The sequence below is a fragment of the Cokeromyces recurvatus genome (genome assembly GCF_025118155.1).
Source record: "Cokeromyces recurvatus strain NRRL 2243 chromosome Unknown BX663scaffold_3, whole genome shotgun sequence".
NCBI classification, from domain to species: domain Eukaryota; kingdom Fungi; phylum Mucoromycota; class Mucoromycetes; order Mucorales; family Mucoraceae; genus Cokeromyces; species Cokeromyces recurvatus.
Window position 1 is genome coordinate 247,524 of NW_026251389.1, and position 15,479 is coordinate 263,002.

Below are 15,479 nucleotides of genomic sequence, written 5' to 3' on the forward strand. Positions count from 1 at the left end.
TAAAGTTATAAAATAAATATAATTTTTAGGCTAATTTTGATTTGACTTATCGTGTCATTTCTCTTACTTCAAAAGGACAAAACTTCTAGACATGAACAGACAATCATTCTCGGTTTAGTGCCATTCATTTTTTGGAAGGTGACATTTTTTTTTTTCTTTTGGTTGCGGACATTCAAGTTTCTCAAAGTGACAAAATTTACCGCTCTCACTGTATCTGAATTTCAAGTAAAAAAATAAAATAAAAAAAAAAAGAGACCATAAACAAAAACAAAAACTCCTTTTTTTCTTCTTCTTTTCTTTATTCCTTTATTATTATTATTATTTGAAATAAATAAATAAATAATAATAATACTAAAAAAAGAAATTATTTATACACTATGGCTTTAAAACGTATTAACAAAGTAAATAAATATACATATACATAAAGTCTTTATACATACATGTATAAACTTAAAAAATAGCGAAAGAATGATTAGACAATTTAAGACTAACTAGATGATGAATTAGGAACTTAAAGATCTCGAACGTGACCCACCTTCTTCTTGTTCAGCAGGTCCTATTGGAGATGACTTATTTCACTGGCAGGCAACTATTATGGGTCCAGTAAGTCATAAAATAGGATAGAAAAAGAAGTGTATTATTTAATAAATTCATAGGAGGATAGTCCTTATCAAGGTGGTGTATTTTTTTTATCTATTCACTTTCCTACTGACTACCCTTTTAAACCTCCAAAGGTAAATATCATGCCTCTCCTTTTTTTTCTTCTTCTTTTTGTTTAATATTAACTTGTTTATATGTACATTATAGATTAATTTTACCACTAAAATCTATCATCCTAATATTAATAGTAATGGCTCTATCTGTCTTGACATCTTAAAAGACCAGTGGTCTCCTGCTTTAACTATTTCTAAGGGTAATAGTTGTTACACGTAATTTTGTTTTATCTTATAAACTCAGATTACCTAATGAATTTTACATATCTTAGTTCTTTTATCTGTTTGTTCCTTACTCACTGATCCTAATCCTGATGGTAAGTCACTATTATTATTATTGTTAATTATTAATAATTTATTTTATTAAATTTACTAAATCGTATTATTGTGTAGATCCACTTGTCCCCGAACTTGCTCATATTTATAAAACAGACCGCTCTCGTTACGAGGCTACAGCAAGAGATTGGACAAGAAAATATGCTAGTAAGTCACTTTAAAATAAACAAGTAGGTAAAAAGTCTAATCTGATTTATTCTAGTGTAAAATGAATTGATTCATCTTCTTTCTTCCTTCCCAACCACTACCACCCCACATCCCACCTTCTCATTCTTCCCTTTTAACTCCTTTTGCTATTAAATTTATAATGCATATTAAAATATACATATATAATATGTATCATTTATTTATCCTGTCCTTTATATATATTTATATGTATATGTACGACATGAATAAGAAAAAAACACGTCATTTTTTTTTATACTCTTGGTTTAAAACTATTCGCATTTCTCTTAAAAAACTCTTGAATTGTTTGACATGAAGTCTTGGTTAACATACTTGTATGAGATACATAAATGCTACCTGATGTGTGTTGTACCCAATTAAAGTAATCAAGGAAGAGTTGAATTTGGTTATCTATGTTATCCATAGATTAGATTAAATTATACACATCTATATATTTTCGTTGTTAAGGATGAATTTACCTGAAGGATATGCATAAGCCTTTGTTTTGTACGCTTTATCATCAAAAGTATCGTGATAGATTTGATATCGTTCATGTTTTAATCGAGCATCAAATAAAACATCCTTACCAAGTCCAGTCAAGTAATAGCTGATATCCATAGGACGTGAATAGAGATATTTAAATTGATGGTATCCAGTACTTTCTGCAAGTTTTTCCACCAATTGTTTCCCATTCATGGATTCTGGACCAGTGAGTATATAGACTTGACCATCATGCTTATCTTCAAGATAAGGTTTACACAAATGACTTTCATTATCTAACACTAGTATCTCAATGACTTTGCATACATCTTCAATATCAATAGGGCATATTTCCTTGTCCTCAGCCATGGGTAAGATGATGGCACGATGCTTTTCTGCATAATTAGACCATAAATGGAAATATTGTTGCACAAAATCAAGTCTTACATTTTAATAGAAAAAAAAATGAGAGAAAGAGGGAAAAAGAGAGAGAGAGTGTGTGTGTGTGTGTGTGAGAGGGGAATTAGTCCAACACTAACCATAATATATATATATAATCTTACCTTAAGATTGTATATTGACATGAGCTATTCATGACAATTTGCTCAATTTCACTAAATTCTTGTAGGGATAGATAGCGTTGAGAACTCGCAGTACAGCCTATATGAGAAATACAAATGATACTGGATACACCAGAATGAGCAGCTAAATTACAAATCATGGCAGCATGTTTAACTCTATCAGGGTCACTACCAATGGCAAGAATGATGTGATCGACTCCTCTCAATGCATGTGAAATAAGATTTGGATGACTATAGTCTACTTGACAAACATCAACGCCTGCATTTAAGAACCCATAGCAGCCTTGTTTGTTCTCACAGAGAATTCGTAATTGTTCTTGTCGTAATGATTTATGTTGAGCCAAGTGAGATGTAATTGTATATCCTATATACTGGTCAGCACTTGTTATAAGAATCATTATATAAATAAAATAAAAATAAAAAAAAAAGGCTTCAAATGAGGAGAAAAAAAAAAGAAATGTTAAATCAAAATAATTGACAATTTAAACAATTTTTTTTTTTTAAAAAAAAACTTTAAATCTTACATAAAGTAAATCAAAATTTGAATTAACTATGACACTTTGCATGCAATATAAAAAAATGAAAAATCAATTATAAAACACTGTTATGCATAAAAACTTTATATAAAAAAAAAAGAGTTTAAAACGCTTAATACATATGAAAGGAGATATCCTATTTAGTGGGTTATTAATAAGATTAAGCATCTTCTTAAATGTTGAGAAATCTGAAATGATGTTATCCACTTTCGATATCCATGGTCTATAATAAAGATCAGTCATAAATTCAAGGGTTACAATCAAGATCTATACATGTTAGTAACAAAAATAATAATGATGATGATTTTATTGGGTATGTAGCTAATGCATAGCAACTAATTTTTAATACATTTATATATACGTGTATGTATATATCAAACTAATCCTAAAATTTGTTGTCTAACTATGAAAATTAATCATCCTATTAGGGAATATACGCAATGCTGTTTGACTCACTAGAATTCATCTGAAACTTATCATAGTTGAAAAACATACATATATATACACACACACACACATTATTATCATAATAATGCTGATGATGTTGTAAAGGGAAAAAAAAAATGGTCCGCCGGACTGTTAACTGTTGCTATGATAATATGATTCTTTTCTATACTACTAATTTTGGATCAAGAAAAAAAATTTTTTTTTTTTTTTTTTTTTCATTATTTTAAACTTATTTCAGTTTTAAGTAATAAATATGCTCGAAATTGCAGTTTTACCCGGAAAAGGTAGAGGATATAGAGCTACTGAGGATATTACAGCAGGGACAACAATACATGTTTCAGAGCCCTTGACGACAACCGTATCACAAGAGTGGATACCTGAAACTTGTTTTTGGTGCTTTAACTTTAGTTATCCAAAGAAACAAAAATTTAAAGCAGTGTCAACAAGAGAAGAGCAATTAGAACTTTCAAATCAATGGTTGTCATCAAAGGAGGATGGTTACACATCAAAAGGGTCGGTTACACATGCTGTACAGCAGCTTGCTTCAACATTAGTTTTCAAAGACATTTTATTCTGCTCAGAAACGTGTCGAGAGGAATTCAAGCGATCTGGATTATCGACTCCCTTCGAATGGTATATGACAATGGCTGCCAATTATAGACTAGATAATGAATTTAAGAGAAATAAATTAAAAGAAACAAATCTAATACAAAATCAACTAAAAGATGAAGAAATAATGATAATAGAAAGCTTGGATATTCATGATGATAAAGCGCTATCAGACTGGCTAGATGAAGCATGGTCTTGTATAGTAGATAATGATTTTGAGCTTTATAGAGAAATAGATGATACAGATAGAGCAATGTGTCGACTCATTGCTTCATGCATAATACGTAAAGACGCAGAGTTGTATCCTTGCAATGATAATCTACCGCCACTACCCAGATTCAAAGACTTGCTTGCAATTCAAAATAATGAACTATCCCATTTTAGAAGTTGTTTTATTAATCCAAAAAATGAATTATACCCATCTCATGATAATCAAAAATCAATATCATCATCATTATTATTACCTTGCATTCAACATATTATAAAACTTGGACCCAAGGAAAGACGAGAACTATTACTTTCAGTCTTGCCTTTAGAAGTTTTAGATGTCATGGCACTTTATTCCTTCTTTGCTCGTGCCTTCAAGGACACACATGTCACAAAAAAGAATTCAATAAAAATACCAACATTAGCTAATCTAGATCATCGGTTATTTCGATCCATCTATTTTCGAGAACGAGCCAACAGCTTTGGATTATGGGAAATGAGTCATGATCATACTGATGTCACTGATGATTTGGAATTATTGGGTTGGGGCATCTATCCTTCTGCAGTTTATTTTAATCATTCATGTGATGCTAACGTCATAAAAATTAGAGATGGAAGAAAAATGAAATTCATTGCAAAACGAATGATTAAAAAAGGTGAAGAAGCATGCATTTCATATGGTAATGTTGAAGAAGATGTGGAAAATCGTCGGTCGAGATTATTGAAACATTACCACTTTTTATGTCAGTGTACAAGATGTATTCAAGAAGATGAACAAAACAACAACAATAAAAGATCGAATTGTTAAACAAAAAAATAAATAAATAAATAAATAAATGAAATAAAAATACAACTCTGGTTTCTTTTTTAATATCCTAAATAATCTTTGCGAAGTTTTAATGCATTTTTTCGAAGTTCTTTCCATTGCTCAGATAAACGACCTGTAAGTGGATGATTCGAGTGCCATTGTTCAAATTGTTTAGGATCCATGATCCCTTCTGCCCATGCACCTAGCCTTTCATTATATTCAAATTCTCGAGCTACGCCCATAATGAAGTCGATACGGCTATCGTCATCGTCATGAGTCCTATTATCATTGGCAGGGAGCATAGGAATTTTTCCACTCCAATATCTCGCCATCACAATGCTTTGACGTTGCATTAAGGGGAAAGGAACAATTCGAATAGGTAATCCTAAAAAGCATAGAGTAGGATTCTTTTGATAAAACATAAAATGATCTAAATGATGCACTGTTTGCCCTGTCTTGATCAAGTTACCTTCTTGAAAGGGTAAAAATGGGAAACTATATAAATAACCAGTTCCAAATATAATAATATCTACATCCTTTAAGCTCTCCTGTGTTGATAGTTCAATCCATGAAGATACTTTTGTATGAACAATACGTTCTATCAAGCCTACTTGATGCACAGTATGAGGTGGATACTGTTCAACTGCTTGACGAGCAAGCTCAGTTTCGGTTCGAATAGATTGATATATCCTTTTTGCCACCTGGGATGTCTCACGTACGATATCAATAGCAGAAGACCCACCTCCTACAACTAGTATTGTCTATATAAAATATAATAAATATAGAATATGTATATACATATATATATATATATGCATGTATGTTATTCATTATTACCTTATCTTTGAAATCTTCTGGACGTCGATAATCTCTAGAATGAAGTAACTGGATTCGTTTGTTTTCATACAATTCTGTTAGTCCTGGGATATTTGGTATATAAGGTACAGTATAATGGCCCGTTGCCACGACAACTGCATCAAACTCTTCAACAGTAGTACAAACTCCGTCCTTCTTATCACCACAACTTTCTGATGAGACTTTCCAATGATCATTTTCAAATTCAACACGCTTTACAAGAGTTGAGAATCGTATCCAAGATACCAAGTTTTCTTTTATGGATAATTGGTTTAAATAATCCAATACCAAATTATGTGAAGGGAAGAAAGGTGTACCCGGAGGGAAAGGAACATCTTGAAAGGACATGACAGAATGAGGCAAGTTGGTATGAAGATTAGCATAAATGGGAGAATAAATTTGTTTTTTCGTACTCAAAGTTGTATCTACTTTTAAAGCATTTGTTGAAGGAAAAGGGGGTGGTTCATTTATTTCTGATGAATAATGCCTTATTTTTTTTTTAGATAGATGCCATAAGTTGACATATGTACACATACACAAATAGAAATATTTGTTTATTCTTACCAAGTACCACCAACATAGTCATTCCTTTCAAAGATGGTAATTGTACTGAATGTTCCTTCATCACGTAAGGCTCTAGCGGCCGCAAGACCTCCTGGTCCTCCACCTATAATAGCAACACGTTTAATTGATTTTTGAATCATTGATGGCATTTTTTTTTATTATTGATATAAAGGGGGAAGAGAATAAAAAGTGTGTATATTTCCCCCCCCTAAACAAGTTGTGTAAAGATTTAAAGTTATTATTCTAAATGGAAAATATAATATTGGATTTTGGGACTAAATTTGCAAATATTAATTATTATTAGCTTTGCTATACAACTTTGTGCACATGATACAATTGAAAACGTTTGATTTACTTTTTGCTTTTTTTTTGTATCTCTTGCATTATTATCACTAATCACTTCTGATTTTGAATTTTTTTTTTTTAATACTATATGTCTGTAAACAGTTACCACGCACATGAAGAGCTTGAGGTTGATTGTTATTTCAAAAAAAAAAAAAAAAAAAAAAAAATCCATTTTTTGATTGGTCTTTCCCTCAGTATTATGAATGGAAAAAAAAAAAAGATTAAATTCCTTTAATGAGTATTTTAACAAGGTACAGAAAGAATACAACAACAATTTGGAAATTATTAAGAATAGTAGCTTGGTCCATCGTGACGTGAAATCCCAGATACAATTATTTAAAAAATCTTCAAAAGTAAATACAAAATCTATGTTATGTATATAATTGCAAAAGTGCTAATGTTTTGAATAGGGGAAAGCTAAAGACAAGCATGTTCACAAAATTGTGAACAACATAACGTACAAGGACCATGCTTCACATTACGAGAATTGCACGATCAATAACATCATGAAAGTACCTCAGGGCGAATGCTCACGCTCGATTGTTGCTGAAGATGAAAGTGTTAGAAAAAGAACATTTGAGTTCAATGAAGCGGTCACAACAGACTTCAGAATGAACTCTTTGTATCATTATCTGTACACTATTTCCGGAAATTGTTCGCTCATAAAAAAAAACAATGGACCAATTTATATCTGAAGATGGTAAAGGAAACCTTCGCAATGAAGAAGGCAAACGAGTTGCAGTTCTTGAGATGGAAGTTGATGAATTAGAATATCCTCTTGAGGATGTTACTATTTACGGCATGTACTTGGACTTGAAGCCACCTGAAAAACTTGCCAAGATTGAACAAGTGGTTACGAAGGACGAAGAAAAAAAAAAAAGATAACAATGAAAATAAAAGAACATACTGAACTTATAAGCCTGAGGTCAAAAACTACTTTCTTTACCTTATTTATGAGAAAAGGATGAGTGTACGTGCTGCTGCTGAGGAAATAAAAGTGCCTCAAAGTACGGCACAAACTTGGAAAAAGAAAACCGAGCTTGCTGGGAATGAAGAAATGAATCTGAGACAAACTGGAAGTGGTAGAAAAGCTGGTAGACCTCCTGTTCTTACCAGAGGAACATAAACAGTTTTTGATCAATTCCATTGACGAAAAGCCATCTTCTGTATTGAAAGAAATCATAGAAGATCTTACTAGTCAATTTGCCGGCTTTGAATCAAAAGCCAGTTTGATGTTTCACTTATTTCGTTCACTAAAAATGAATGAAGTTCAAAATCTTTTTGTGAACTATTTTTTAATTTTTTTACGAACGAATAATTTCCAGAAATAGTGTATAAACTGGTAAGCTCACTCTATCTTTCCTTTAAATAAAGACTTTTAAAATAGAGTTGTTTTTTTTTAGCACAAAAATGAAGAAATCGATTTGAATACAATCTCAACTCTGCTGACGGCTACAACCATTAGCCAAAAAATCTACAATAAATGCATCAAATTGCTTAAGACCTACAAAGACTTAAATCCACTAGAGAAGTCAAAACGTCAGTAAATACAATATACATACAAATATAGCCATTAAAGTTTGCTAAATGATTGTTGTCATGAATCATAGTGTTCTTTTATCGAGTTGTATAAACACTATATCAGTTAGCGGTCGGAAGTCGATCGAAGCAATTATCGGTCTAAATCAATTAGAATGTACACTTAGTTCTAAGCCAGTACTGCCCTTCTCAGAATTCGTGAACCCTCGATGGACCCAGTTAAAAGGAGAAATACAAGAGGTGAGCAATCTAACTTGAGGCAATTTGATTATTTCAACTTTCATTAATGATATGTGTTTTCTCTACATAGGCATATAGAGTTGGCAGTAAGAAAGGTCTTCGAAAGTTTATAGTCAGAGAGCGTTGCAGAATATATGAAGATTATCTTGAAGATTTAGAAAAGTTTAACTTGATGATTATGGATGTATATGATCTGATGTAAAATCCTTAATATCATATCATATCATATCACTTTGGCTAAATACTTTTTTTTCTTGATGTAACATATAATTTATAATATATGTAGACTTGATACAGTAAACTTCAAGGACTGGTACGGAGAACATTTACATGAGGAAGACTTTGGATGCTATTGGAAGTCTATTTTTGATATTATATTTCGAGGAACCCATATCTCGCTAATAAGGTAAATCGAAAAATTATTACAAAATTATTTCGAATTGCTTACATGACTACACAGAGGAGAGGCGTGCTGTTTAGCGACGAAGTATGAACACCAAATCAATGAATTCAAATACGGAGTTGTGTCGAGTGGTATTTATGGTAGAAAAATAGATTTGATTTTTAAGGACTCTATACTTGACGACAAAAATATAAAGAAGAATATCGAATTGAGCTCTGTAGAAATCAAGCCTTCCATTGTGTCAGAAGATGTTGAAGCAATTCAGCTGAACAAAAATATTAGAGTAAACAAGAGCATCTTGCATAATATCGCCGCACATATGGGAGAGCATAATGATGATTGTTATGATTGTAGTCGTCCTTACAACTAAGTTAATAGAAATAAATTATCATTTATTAAATAGTAAAGAGTGCATTGTACATCACACCATAATGTTCATTATACAACATTCAGTTTTAATAGCGGTCATTGTTAGAATATTCGAGCGCTAAAAAATAACTATATACATTGTATTATGTAATAATAAGAATTCAATAGGATTATCACATAATTATCTATATAAGCTATACATATTATATATACATCTGTAATGTTGAATATTGTTATGTAATAATATCTTAGAGGATGCTGATAATAATAATAGTAGCATATAAATAATTGGTATTATTGTTATAGCTGGAATATTCACCGTGAATTAATATTAACGTGTTGCTTACCCCAGAAATAATGATTGGGTATATTTTTTAGTAACAGCGACAGTTAAAGGAAATATGTATTATTGCATGCAGGATTATTTGGAGACAATATTTACACAGACAATATTTACACATAATGCTTTATTATAGCAAATCACACTCCTATTAATATCACATATTTTGCAAAAAAAAAAAAAAAAAAAAAAAAAAAAAAAAAAAAAAATATAAATAGCCCTTCTCATTTTTCTATATTATTTTTTTTCGTTTGTACAATGTTTGTATTATTATTTCTTTCTTTTAATAAACTATACAGAGTTTTCACAGACTTGTCTTTTCTGTTTTCTCTTTCCTTATCGTTTGCAGTCAAAACATAGATATTATAGGTAAAATAGACACACTCATTCAAGTTTTAACCTTGTTGCAACTAATATATATTAAATCTGAAGGTCTTTCTGCTTTTATCTACTCTGTTTATCAATATGAAGATATTATAGTTGCAGTGAAGGTTGAGGAAGACAACCTGTTCTTACCAGGGGACGTCGATGATTTAGAGGATTTTGTCTTCGGCAATACTTTAGATCAACTATTAAACTTCAAGGTAAATTCATACATCCAATCCATTATTTCATAGCAAGTCGCTTAGCTTTTATTATTATTATTATTAGGAGTTCGTAGTCAATCTCTACGATAATGTAAATAAGGCCTCTAAAAAATACAAAAAGTGGAGGCTTTCAAGCAGAACAAGTGGTTTTATCAATCTTCGTTTACAGTCGCCTCCCAGAAGAGCGTATGCTTTCCCTGAAAGCACGTTCTATACACCTAAAAGAAAATAAAATGTGTATTTTTTTTTTTTCTATTCTTTTATTACATGTATTTGCTTGTTAAATTGTTTTTATATTATTTTATGAAATAAATGGTCTTAATTATATATTGGAAGGTATATTAAACAGTTTATTTCTTTTTGGTAATAAAAATGACTTGAAGCATCTTCTTCTAACCATGCCGGACTGCTTAAAACTTCTGATAGCGTTTCCCTGCAGATACTATAAAAAAAATCAATATGTTAGCTGATATATTTTACTTTTTTTTAGTCGCTTTTCCATTAGTTTTGAGAACGTAAGCCAGTTTAATTAATTCTTAATGGGAGTATCAGCCCGTTAACTGCCCTGAGTGAGAAACAATAAAGTTAAAAGTCTTTGTCACCACTCGCTGATGGAATTTGTCGCAGCTTGGAATAGCTGCCAAAGGTCAACAGGACTGATCTGAACAGCCACTGACTTGTCTTTTATAATACCACAACAAGTCATTAGCCTTTTCACCTTGCGGTAAAGTTTATGTCTCCCTAGATGCAAGAATTATAATCATAATAGTCAGGTTTATCGATTACGTATTTGAATTTATTAAATTAAGTGACATCGAATTGACTGTTTGGGTTTCCGATTTGTAATTATGCTCAGTGCAATAGTCACCCAGTATTTCCTATTTGAACTAATTACTAAAAATAGTAATTATATTAAGCTGTTATTAGAGATGAACATTATCTTTATCCTTTTTTTTTTCTTTCTTTCTTTCTTTCTTTTTATTTATAAATTAAATTATGTTATTAAAATGCATTATTCTCGGAAGAAGGTCTAATATTAGATAATTCAATAGACGCTTGTCGATTTTGAAGAGAGTAGTTATTGAATCTTTCCACTTCTGTATCTGTTGACGATGATAATGGCTGACTAAAAATTTCAGGTTGCATAATTATAAAATTTTTCGAGTCACTGATAATAAATGTAGACCAATGTATATAAAGAATGATGATAAAGAGGATGGTAGCAGCAGAGAACTTGATATCCGCTTTATGCAATTTTGAACAATTGAACACAAGATCAGGATTCATGATGATAAATTGATCAGTGAGGGTAGTATTCATAAGACTCTCTTGCTGTAATGTTTGATTCATCATAGTATTCATTGATTTGTGTTTACACCAAGTTAAAAAATCATCTTTCTTTACGACAAAGGTAATAAAGTTGGCAATGATATCAATTAAAATAATGACAATAAAGCAGGCAACTAATTTTGCATATCGACGGTATTGACTAACTGACCGTTTAATCTGAATAACAATAATACAATTAATAGGCTTGTAATAACCTTAGTTGTTTGTTCATTCACTGTAAATTTACCCAATACACTATATAGCCATAAAAACATAATAAAGCTAGTAATATGTGAAGTATACCAAATACAATCAATGTACGGGTATCAATATATGAATAAAAGGCTAATAGATATATGTAAATAGATATACATGTAAACTATCAAGTATTACTTTACGACTTTTCTTCATAAAGGATAAAGCAGCAAAATACACAGAAATGCCCTAAAATAGAACACAGCATTAGTTTCATACTTGATTCATATTTATATATGTATTTTATGAGATATTCTTTTTTTTTCTTTTTACCTACAATCCAAATAGTTAACACTAAGGGTATTCCATACTTTGATGGTATTACAGCACAACATACGACTGGGTTACTATTAAAGTTATACATCATTATTCCAAAATTATTATTATTCATTATATATGAACACAATATAAAAGAAGAAGAAGAAATAGAGTTCATAAATGTTAATAAATAAATATATTATTCTGCAATAGAGGAACTGCTAATATTCTCAACTAAAAGTTTTCTTTTTTTTTTTTTTTTTTTGTTCATTGTTCAGTCATATTGTAACTTCATGCTTTTTTTTTCATTTATAAAGAAATGTATAATATCTATTAGAAGACAATTAACAAATAAACAAAAATAAAGTAAATTATTGAATATCCTTCTAATGTTTTCATGGCAATAAGTTATTTAAACTCAAAAGAATAAAGAGTCTTTTTTCTTCTTCTTTTTCTTTTTCTATTAACGTAAACTTTGAGAGATGCTTTGAGTTAAAGCTAACTGAGTTGAAGAAGAATTATCAGTAATATTTAGTTCTTTTACAGCATTCAGAACATCTTCTCCAAGGCGGTTACGCATCATAGTCATCACTTCATGCTAAATAATGATAATAAAAAGAGAAATTAGAGTGAGTTGTCTTTTCATATATCTTTATAAAAATAGGTTACATTCATTTTCATCCATGAGTGCTCTAATGCATCTGTGACCGTGATTCTTAAAGCAGGATTAACTGTTAAATGTTCCTGGATAAGATCCTTGGCTAAAATATATATACAGAAATAAATATAAAGATTCATCAATAATATTAGTTGATGTTTATATGCAATACCATCGTCTGTGATCAAATCCCATTGTGGGGTATTAAAGTTAAAGTCACCATTAAGAATTTTGTCTTTTTCTAAATACAAATATGTATTTTTTTAGCTTTCATTTTAAACAAATATATATAGTGTCTATTTTACCTGAAAAAGGAGGATATCCACCAAGGCATACAAAGAGAATTACGCCAAGACTCCATGAATCACATTGTTTATCATAAGCACGATCTTCTGATGAAACAAGTACCTCAGGAGCAACTAGAAATAATAAAAGTTAATATGTATATGATATTCTATTTATTAAAGTATATAAAAAATTACCATAGTTAGCAGTGCCACATTGACTGTCAAAATATTGGTTTCTTTGTTCAGTTTTAGCTAAACCAAAGTCAGTAATTTTTACATGTAGTGTCTTTTGGTCAACAATAAGAACTAATATATAAAAGATAGGACTTTAATATCGATTTATTTATTTTTTTAAAAAAAAAAAAAAAAAAAAAAAAAAAAAAAAAAAAAAGGCTTTCTCCTTACTGTTTTCTGGCTTCAAATCACGATGAGCAATATTATTTTCATGAAGATACTAAATCGATTTAAAGATATAAATCATCCTAATTTATTCTTTTTTTTTAATTATTTACTTACTTTTGTAGCTATAAGTAATTGCCAGAAAATAAAGCGTGTTTCATTTTCTTCAAGTTGAATTTTATTTCTTATATAATGAAATAGTTCTCCACCAGGTACACTATTTTTATTCATTAGATTATTAAAGGGAAAATAGGCTTTACTTACTATTCTAAAACCAAGAAAATTCTTTGAACTTCATTAAAGATCTTATTAATCCTCACAACAAATGGCTATCATAAAAAAAAAATGCGCAGTCAAAATATTAAATGTCAAAATAGATATATTGTGCTACATACATGCTTTTCAATCGCCATCATAATTCCAACTTCTTGAATCAATGATTGTGTCAGCTTGGGTTTATTTGCAAATCTACTTTTATTAATAACCTTTACAGCGACTACATGATTAGTTTGTCTATGTACGGCATGGTAAACACCAGCAAAATTGCCACGTCCTAATAATCTACCAATTTTATATTCATGTTCACATGTCTAAAAGAGTTTTAGTAAAAAAAAAAAAAAAGGGGGGGAAAGAAGATCAAATGAAATATAAAATTACATTAGCTTCATATTGTGATGGAAACAAAATACGGAAAACTAGTCATTATAAATAAAGTCTTTTTAGTATTGATTTACTATTAATAAAAAGAGGTTTTTTTTTTATACAAATTTATATATTTACACTTTTGTCGGAGATCATCTTCAGCATAAGCATTGCGCTTATACAATTGAATTTCATCGCCATTTCTTAATAAAACACGCTTCTTCACACCTACAAGTTCACCATTTACAAAAGTACCATTGAAACTAAATAATAAAAGTTAATTCTTGAAATGATTTTGTTTTTTGTTTTTTTAACCTTAAATCTTCAAGAAAAATTCGAATTCCTTTGGCTCTTCCATTGGCACCAGTTTCCTTTTTTTTTTTTGAATTAGTCTTAATAATATATATTTTATGCTCAACAAATGTTTTACCATATAAATTAAGCAGTGTCTTTTGCTAATTTCAATCTGATCAAACCTTTATATGTGTATATATTAGAAATATAAAAAAGGGTTTTGTTTTTTAATATTCTTATTACCTAATATCACTATCAGATCGTCTACCTAACAAATAGCCAGGACGACCTTGTGTATGTTCTCTTCGTTCTAAATACTTAGATTTATACTTGGGATTTAAAGACTGCAAAAATGCCCAGGCTGTTTTATGGGCACTCCAGTTAGGTTCTTCCAGTTTAAAAGAAATGGATGATTGCTTTGATGATTGTGGTTCAGATTTAGAAGAAACATGATCGATAGCAGCAGTAATATCTTCATCATTGTTATTACTATTTGTTTTTACTGTTTTCCGTAAACTTGTTGTTGAACTTTCTTCCGAATCATCGGTATGACCAATTTTTGACAGTTTGCGAGTTAATTCGTTACTGTCAGGATCATCAGAACCATCACTTCTCTCATGACGTTTCAACATGTTTTGCTTTTCATTTTCAGGTGAATAAAAAACAGTACCATTATTTGAATTGCTAGTCGAGCAGTTACTATCACCAAACATAGAAGTTTGTGATGAATCTGGTAATTGAACAGCTGAAATGTTGGACATTTATTCAATAATAAAAAAAAAATAGATAAAAAAGGGGAAGATAAAAAAAAATAATTTTGGGATGAATCTAAAGAAAAAAGCACATAATACAACATACACAACAATCTTGTTGATAGTCACACACTCCGTCTCCTTATTTTTTATTTTTATTTTTATTTTATTTATTTTATTTTTATTTTACTTTATTTATTTTATTTTATTTATTTTTATTTATTTTTCCCTTTCATAGTAGTAAGGAGAATTATAAGGTAGAACGTTCAGTTCAAATGATGACAGATGTAATTTTATTTCTTGAAAGACAATAGAGTTGCACAAGGCATGCATGTTGGAAATCCTATAGAATTACAACACTAGAAGGGATTGTTGTTGTCAAACATCATATTCTCTGACTTTTTATTCTTTACAGTCACTTCCTTGATATCTTGTATAAAATCATTATCTTTTATAATGTACACTGATTAAAGGGAATCAT

The 15,479-nt window shown here is 30.1% G+C and overlaps 7 protein-coding genes across 7 annotated transcripts; 3 read left to right on the plus strand and 4 right to left on the minus strand.

Moving 5' to 3' along the window:
* Positions 1-286: 286 nt before the first annotated feature.
* BX663DRAFT_496147 (ubiquitin-conjugating enzyme/RWD-like protein) lies at positions 287-1,430 on the plus strand. Its single transcript, XM_051525735.1, has 7 exons — positions 287-401; positions 508-603; positions 657-734; positions 808-913; positions 986-1,030; positions 1,107-1,196; positions 1,252-1,430. The coding sequence occupies exons 1-7, from the start codon at positions 378-380 to the stop codon at positions 1,254-1,256; spliced, it is 444 nt and encodes a 147-aa protein (XP_051386347.1). The 5' UTR covers positions 287-377; the 3' UTR covers positions 1,257-1,430.
* Positions 1,345-2,883, minus strand: BX663DRAFT_496152 (uncharacterized protein). Its single transcript, XM_051525736.1, has 4 exons — positions 2,800-2,883; positions 2,258-2,705; positions 1,694-2,136; positions 1,345-1,625 (listed from the first exon to the last, which is right to left on the minus strand). Exons 2-4 carry the CDS (start codon positions 2,671-2,673, stop codon positions 1,468-1,470), a joined length of 1,017 nt encoding a protein of 338 aa, XP_051386348.1. The 5' UTR covers positions 2,674-2,705; positions 2,800-2,883; the 3' UTR covers positions 1,345-1,467.
* A 562-nt stretch (positions 2,884-3,445) lies between these two features.
* BX663DRAFT_496153 (uncharacterized protein) lies at positions 3,446-4,935 on the plus strand. Its single transcript, XM_051525737.1, has one exon. It carries the CDS (start codon positions 3,512-3,514, stop codon positions 4,880-4,882), a length of 1,371 nt encoding a protein of 456 aa, XP_051386349.1. The 5' UTR covers positions 3,446-3,511; the 3' UTR covers positions 4,883-4,935.
* Positions 4,892-6,625, minus strand: BX663DRAFT_496156 (uncharacterized protein). The gene is made up of 2 exons (XM_051525738.1): positions 5,720-6,625; positions 4,892-5,643 (listed from the first exon to the last, which is right to left on the minus strand). Exons 1-2 carry the CDS (start codon positions 6,269-6,271, stop codon positions 4,942-4,944), a joined length of 1,254 nt encoding a protein of 417 aa, XP_051386350.1. The 5' UTR covers positions 6,272-6,625; the 3' UTR covers positions 4,892-4,941.
* Positions 6,626-6,849: 224 nt separating this feature from the next.
* BX663DRAFT_427791 (uncharacterized protein) lies at positions 6,850-9,198 on the plus strand (the record flags this gene model as incomplete). The annotated part of the gene is made up of 5 exons (XM_051522642.1): positions 6,850-6,960; positions 7,057-7,300; positions 8,506-8,623; positions 8,712-8,831; positions 8,973-9,198. 5 exons carry the CDS (start codon positions 6,850-6,852, stop codon positions 9,196-9,198), a joined length of 819 nt encoding a protein of 272 aa, XP_051386351.1.
* Positions 9,199-11,086: 1,888 nt separating this feature from the next.
* On the minus strand, positions 11,087-12,207 carry BX663DRAFT_496171 (uncharacterized protein). The gene is made up of 4 exons (XM_051525739.1): positions 11,982-12,207; positions 11,852-11,897; positions 11,701-11,798; positions 11,087-11,630 (listed from the first exon to the last, which is right to left on the minus strand). The coding sequence occupies exons 2-4, from the start codon at positions 11,862-11,864 to the stop codon at positions 11,127-11,129; spliced, it is 615 nt and encodes a 204-aa protein (XP_051386352.1). The 5' UTR covers positions 11,865-11,897; positions 11,982-12,207; the 3' UTR covers positions 11,087-11,126.
* A 139-nt stretch (positions 12,208-12,346) lies between these two features.
* Positions 12,347-15,127, minus strand: BX663DRAFT_496173 (kinase-like domain-containing protein). The gene is made up of 14 exons (XM_051525740.1): positions 14,490-15,127; positions 14,383-14,428; positions 14,268-14,323; positions 14,091-14,215; positions 13,968-14,005; positions 13,706-13,900; positions 13,575-13,639; positions 13,428-13,527; positions 13,317-13,365; positions 13,107-13,217; positions 12,930-13,043; positions 12,797-12,865; positions 12,636-12,727; positions 12,347-12,564 (listed from the first exon to the last, which is right to left on the minus strand). The coding sequence occupies exons 1-14, from the start codon at positions 15,005-15,007 to the stop codon at positions 12,430-12,432; spliced, it is 1,713 nt and encodes a 570-aa protein (XP_051386353.1). The 5' UTR covers positions 15,008-15,127; the 3' UTR covers positions 12,347-12,429.
* Positions 15,128-15,479: the final 352 nt, after the last annotated feature.